Genomic DNA, 6872 nt, shown 5'->3' with positions numbered 1-6872 from the left:
ATAAATGGTAGTTATTTTCATCCCCTCTTGTCCAGGTAGAGTCCTGTTTTCCTGAGATTGTGACAGCCTGGAACAGGCCTCACTTTGATATGCCCTCCCTGCGTGGGCTGGACTTGATAACCCAACCTCTGGATTCCTTGACCTCACCCTCCTTGGCACTGGCAGGTGATTCCTCGCTCCTCCCTGGCTGCACTTTCCACTTGTTCTTATTCATGGCAGACTTTCTGCTTTCGATATTCCAGAACTGCTGATGCTCACCTCCCAGCCCTTCAGCTGACTTCACCCTGGTGCTTGCCCAGTTTCTCCTGCCCCAGATCTCTATTTCCTCCCCCTTTCCCTGGAGCGACAGAAGATGGGGAAGTGTGGTGGGAGTCGGGAGGTGGATCTGCCCCGTGGTCTTCAGTACTCAGTACTCAACTTTGGGGGTATAGGAGAGAATCTGCAGGAAGGGGGTCAGCAAAGACAGGTCATCTTTGAGTTGCCACAGTGCAGATAGGGACTCAGGAGAGTGAGGCTAACACCTGAGTGACGTAGGACCATTCAAATCACCCACTGAGAAGCCAGCAGAGAGGCTCTCAGGCTTAAACAATATGGAGATAGATCTATCTGCACTAACACAAGCAGCACACTGTAGTCTAAATGTTGTGAGCAAGTTCACGGTGTCACCCTCCCATCACCCAAAAATATCTCCAAAACTGTCTTCATGGGCCAAGACAAAATTGTTTTATTAAAACAGCTATTTACAATGGCAGATTTTAAAGACAAAGATACAAATAAGTAGATGGATATAAAAATCTGTAAAAGGTTACAAATACATGATCATCTTTTATAAAATCAACAATATTTCATGTATCTAGCACTTTATGGAAACCCGTTTTACCTTCTATCATTTGGAATAAATGACGAGTTTTTTCCCTAAATAAAATACTTTCCCACCTCTTAAACTGTGCTTTCAAAGTGCTCCTTTCTTCCGGTACAGTACCCATGCGACAGGCGCTCAAATCTCCTTTAGTCCTTCTGCCAACGGACACACTTTTATCACTTCATTCAGCTTCCTTCCTGAGTCTGCTATGGACTTGGAAATCAAACAGCCAGGTTGGTTACAATTGTTTGTAAGTTAAGATTAAATAGAATACAGGTTGAGTATCTCTTAACTAAAATGCTTGGGACCAGAAGTGTTTCAGATTTCAGGATATCTGCATTATAGATTTGTCAGCTGAACATCTCAAACCCAAAAATTCAAAATGCAAAATGCCCCAATTTCCTTTGAGTTTCATGTCTACTCTCAGAAATTTTAGATTTTGGAGTATTTCAGATTTGGGGTTTTCAGATCTGGGATGCTCAACCTGTGGTAATAAATGGCTCTGAGGTGCTAACTTATGAATAAATTGCATTGACTTTGGAAAAAGGCCATTGTTCTGGTTTTGCACCTGTATTCTGGGTTCGGAGGGATGAAACAAACAAAGTGTATCGTGGTAGTTCAAAAAATCAGATATACCAACCACCCGCTGATTGACTCTATAATTTAGCATGGGTTTGTTTTTGTTCTTTGAAGTAGATAGTCAGAGAATTTCTGGACGGATTTGAAATGGATCTGATAGTCTATAGGTCAAGTGAACAGACTGACAGCTGTCACAAGCAGGAAGCCCTTTGAGAACTCAGGTGTTCTAAACCTACTGGGTTCCCCCAAATCCAATCATATGGAGGTATTGTCGGCAGAAGACTACCCCATGATCTCAGATGCCAGAGCCAGCCCACCCCATCTGGACTCTGGCAATTCTCTTACTGTCTGTGTTTCTGAAAACCCACTATATCCCTAACTCCATCCCCAAACAGCTGAAACTTAGCCTATGTCTCTACTAATTTGCAAATGCTGGGACTAAATGTCTAAGGATATATCATTCCCTCTCCAGACCTTAAAACCTAGATGATTACCCCACATGTGAGAACATATGGCATGTCTAAAGTCACTTGAGTTTGCAGCCACAGAGGCAGTGTTGTATAGAGGCTAAGCATACCAGCTCTGGAGTCAGAATGCTTAGGCCATGTCAGGTAATATCTCTGCTTGTGACAAGGTTGTGGCCTCAGGGAAGGATGGCTAGCTTTGACAAATCTGATGCAATCTTTACTTCCTCCCTTCCCTTTCTGCATGCTGGCCATGCAGGGGGAGGGCTGCAGAGGAGAAATATTCCCAGCTAAGGAGGTGACGACTGGTGAGGCAGTCCTGAAGATCAGTAAGTAGGGTGGGCACGGGTTGGTCTCAGCCAAAGGCTGCTCTTGGGCCACAAGCAGAGTCTTCAGTGAGGGCAGGCGAGACTCAGCCTTCTCAGGAATACAGTGCCATCATCATCCACTGGACATGTTGGGAAAGCAAATGATGGTCAGTTCAGACCCATGTCTCATCTGGGCCTCCCCACCCCACACTCCTGGGGAGCCGTGGAGACAGAACATTAATGGATGGTTTAGCTAGAGGGACCATACCATCCATTAGGAAGTATAAATCAACCTGAAATATAATCAACCTTGACTTCTCACTGTGCCTATGAATGATGACAGCCAAATACAGGCTGATTCTGTATTCAATTCTCAATGAATTTTTTTCCCATGAATTCAATTTGGCATGCTCGTGCCAGCTCTGGGCAGGTGTGCAAACTGGCAGGGTAGCAGAAATCCATTAAAGCATATTCTACGTGTTTACATTTATGGGCCCCTTGGTCTGACAGCTTTATGTGGGTGTGATGAACAACCCCTCTAACTCATATAGAGGGGATCTCTGGGGAAACCACTCCCCAGGCCAATCCCTCAGAATGATAAAGCTGAGAATAGTGAAGTTACCAATGGTGTCAGAGAAAGCCTCAGCGTGAAATCCAACGAGGTGGCTACCATTCCCTACAGACCTTGGGTGGTCCTGATCCTCACTGAGCCAAAGATGGTCAGAGCTGGAGGCAATCTCAGAGACCACCTAGTTCCATTCATTTCACCTGTGGGCAGCTGAGGCCCAGAGATTTAATGTGATTTGCCTAAGGTCCTGCAGCTAGTTACAAGAAGTGTTGTGGCTTCAACCCATTCTCAGACCCCAGTGCAGTTCTCTTCCTGTGATAGCTCTTTGTCCACTGGACCCTGCTCAGTTTTGGACTGTCCTATTTCGGGTGCCACACTTGTGTTGTCCTATTCTCCCAGACCGGAGCCTGCCACTATGGAAGGATTGCCTGGGATCAGGAGTGATGCCCCAGCACTCAAGTGTGGGGCTAAGCAGTTCAGGGATAGGCTCTGAAAATTCTGGCCATTGGCCCTCCAGTAGAATCCCACTTCACACCGAATCTTGGAGGGATTGAGGGGTGACACAGGCTGCAGGTCCCTACAGCTTGGAAAGCAATTCCATAAAATGGACATTTGAGATCAAGAAAGACATTCCAGCTTTGACTGAATCATTTCTAAGCGGCCATATCAGAGGAAGGGTTGCAGAATAAAAGAGCAGAGGATTGAACTCCAGACTCCAATGTCCTTACAATGAACATTACCTAGCGCTACACCTGGCACCTAGCAGCTGCTCAATAAATCAGTGCATTTTGAATGATCAGGAAAGATAATCAGTTTCATACATGAATTTGTCTTCTCCTAGGCATATCACCTCATTCATTCAACACATCCTGCTGTGTCTGCAAAGTGATATGAAAGAGGAGGAAATGGCTTGGCCATGTGACTTGCTTTGGACAACAGAATGACTTGCAGGTGTGCCAGACTGGAGCCTTGGTTTCAGAGGCCTAGTGTGTTTAAGCTCTCTTTCTTGTGTTTCTCCCATTTCCCTGGAAAGAACAAACCTAGGCAGAGTTTCCTCAATTCAGGTACCCAGCAAAACCCTCAGCTAACCCACAGATACATGAGCAAGCCAGCTGAGATCCACTGACTCCCAGCCATGTGACTCAGAAGCTAAATAAGTGCTTATCATATATATGTTGCTTACGTTTTGTAAATTTGTCACATGGCATTATTGCAATCAGAGTTATTGGATACACCTTTCATATGTGCCTGGCACAAAGTGGGTGCTCAGAAAATATTTGATGGATGAATGAATGAATGAATGAATGAGTGCAATGAATGTAGTGCTCAATTTCAAATTCAGCAGAATAAAGGTCCCCAGAGCCCTTCTCCTTCACATGGTCCTGCAAGGGCCACCTCTACCTAAGATGACATGAGCCACCTCCTTGGGGCAAGTCTTACCTCTGGCTTCTGGAGGTATATCCCTTTGCCATCTTGGGTTAAGTTTTGAAAGACATCTGTGAAAATGCAGCAGAAAGGAACACAGTTAATGTGTATATTGGAAACATTATGAATTCGTTCCTCCCACATATCTCACCTTAACCACATCCATTCTGAAAACATGAGGGAACCCAATGTCAGCCTACATGTGATCACACGCAGCCACACCTATGACAAGTGAGCCACTTCAAGCCTATGTCTCTGGAACAAGGCAGGGAACGAATGAGTTTGGGTATCTGCAGCCAGGGATCGCAGGCACTTGGCTGGAGGTCCCCATAGCTTCCCTGGTCTGCCGTTTCTGGGATGGCAGCTGTCCTCCCTTGTGCTTAAACTAGGGACAGGTGGGAAGTCATGGGGCAGCAGAGGAAGACCTGGCCTCCCCAACTTCCTGCCAGCTCACCCTCCATGTTCTCTACACGCAGCATCAAGTGGACGAAGCTGACAAAGCCCATCTGGAGGCGGGGGCAGCCATAGCGGACGAGCATCAGCTGACAGATGTCATCACTGAGCACGATTCCTGCATTAAGCACAAGCTCCTGCTGTGGGTGCTGGGGGCTTACACCCAGCTCCCCTCCTGCCCAAGGCCCCTTCAATTGTCCTGAATTTTAGGGACCTGAATCCGGATAGCATGGAAATGCTGTGATAGGGACCTGAATCCAGATAGCATGGAAATATTTTATAGGGTTCATTTTGAATTGTTTAACCAATTTATTTTATTTAATCCCTACTCCTCACCCCTGCCTGTTAAGGCAATCAGCATGAGGCTCTTTTCATCAAGTATGTTACTGGCCTTCAAGGAAGAAGGCAGTCTGCTAAGTGCTCAGAAGTACCTGCTTTGGGGCCCGGTAGTCCTGGATTTAAACCCCAGGCAACTGAGCTTCAATTTTCTCCTCTGCGAAGTGAGGATTATAACAAGGTGGTGTTGAAGATTAAATGAGAAGTTGAATGTGCCAACCCTCCATCAATGTTGGCTAGGATCACAGTGACAATCATAAAAAATGTTGGTGTTGATTGCAGATCTACATCTTTGAGAGTCACACTGCGTATCAGAGTTACTTCAGCACGCCACGCATCTCCTCTCCTCTGCCTGGTGAGTGTGCACCCTGCCCGTGTGTGCCCACAGCTCCGGCTCTTCCTGTGCCTACCTGCCTCCTTCATGGCAGCACGCAGCTGTTCCCAGTTCAGGTATCCTGACCCATTGTCTTGCTTGTGGAAAACCTTCTGTAAAGAACCAAATAAGAGGTTCAGGAAGCCAGGCATTTCCAAGCACCATCTGAGAGCCCCTGTGTGTCCCCTGTCAGCACTGCAGAGGGGCTGTTGGAGATATCTGAGGCTCCACATGCAGGGCCTGCTGCCAGGGTAAGAATATGGCAGAGTCCATGCTGGGATCCTACCACCTTATGTTTCCTACAGAGCAAGGGTTCTGAAAAACAGAAAAGTCTTTTTCTCATGGGGTATAGACAGTCTTGGTGTGGGTAAACGTGCTTAATGTAAGCACATTATCCACACTTTAAAGTGATTCCAGCTTTCTGACTTAGGAGACAAGTGGGAGGGTTGTGAGCAATGATTGGAAGAGCAAGAAGGAGCAAATTTATGAAAGACTTTAAATTCCAAGTGTGCCAAGGAGTTTGGACTTTCTCTGAAGTCCATGGGGAGTCTTAAAAAGCTTTTTGTAAGGAAGCAGCATGATTAGATATGTGTTTTGAAACTTCAGGAGACTACTGCAACCGGCTGTCTGAGCTTGGAAGAGAACAATGGAGGAAATGCTCACTGAAGGGAGAATAGAGGTTTGGTGAGTTGGATATAAAGGGCTGCATGGCAGAGAAGTATCTTCTACAGCTTTGTAGAACTGCCATTCCTACACCATCTTCCAAAGAGGTGTGGTTAAGATTTGTTCTTACCTGATAGAGCTTCAGCTGCTTCCACAGATCCCTGAATTCCTGGATGCTCATAGTACCCGATGCATTAAGCTGATTAATAGGTTAAGGTAAAAGCTGCCAGGGAGAGTTCCATCCATGCTTTGGAGGCAGTGATCAGCCCTCCACAAAGTGATGTGCAATTTGTGGATGGCCTCATTCAATGTCTGATCGTGTCTGATTTCGCTAGTTGGCCTCACCTTGCTGGCCAGTCCAGCCCAGGGCTCCCTCACTCTTGCTAGGAAAAGACAGAATGAGCCCAGAGCACAGCAGCACTGGGAGAAGTGATGATGATGGAGGTGATGATGGTGATGACCACAGCTAGCATTAAGTGAGGCAGAATTTTTTTTAATGCTATGAAATGTTATCTTTTGTTAGTAGAGTACCAGTAGTATTAATAGTGATATAATTTTAATACACATGAAGTCTTTTATACCTAAACATAAACAAATTAAATATGACATATCCCACTGCCTCTTCTTTTCACTCCTACCTTTTTCTTCTTAGCATCCTTTATTGAGTTCTTTTTTTTACATATATACTTTAAGTTCTAGGGTACATGTGCACAACGTGCAGGTTTGTTACATAGGTATACATGTGCCACGTTGGTTTGCTGCACCCATTAACTCGTTATTTACATTAGGTATTTCTCCTGTCACTATCCCTCCCCCTGCCTCCCACCCCCCAACAGGCCCC

The 6872-nt window shown here is 45.8% G+C and overlaps 1 protein-coding gene across 1 annotated transcript in view; it reads right to left on the bottom strand.

Moving 5' to 3' along the window:
* Positions 1-703: 703 nt before the first annotated feature.
* The window catches only part of CAPN14 (calpain 14), a 59208-nt gene continuing 53039 nt past the window's right edge, over positions 704-6872 (bottom strand). The window contains exons 18-22 of the mRNA XM_015112047.3: positions 6162-6230; positions 5406-5481; positions 4661-4777; positions 4222-4277; positions 704-2353 (exon numbers count right to left, since the gene is read on the bottom strand). Coding sequence (XP_014967533.3) covers positions 2327-2353; positions 4222-4277; positions 4661-4777; positions 5406-5481; positions 6162-6230 — 345 coding nt within the window. The 3' untranslated portion in view covers positions 704-2326. The remainder of the gene's footprint in view (positions 2354-4221; positions 4278-4660; positions 4778-5405; positions 5482-6161; positions 6231-6872) is intronic.

This window comes from Macaca mulatta, chromosome 13, assembly GCF_049350105.2.
Source record: "Macaca mulatta isolate MMU2019108-1 chromosome 13, T2T-MMU8v2.0, whole genome shotgun sequence".
NCBI classification, from domain to species: domain Eukaryota; kingdom Metazoa; phylum Chordata; class Mammalia; order Primates; family Cercopithecidae; genus Macaca; species Macaca mulatta.
The sequence above is the reverse complement of the archived record's forward strand: the minus strand, read 5'-3'. Positions and strand labels throughout refer to the sequence as shown.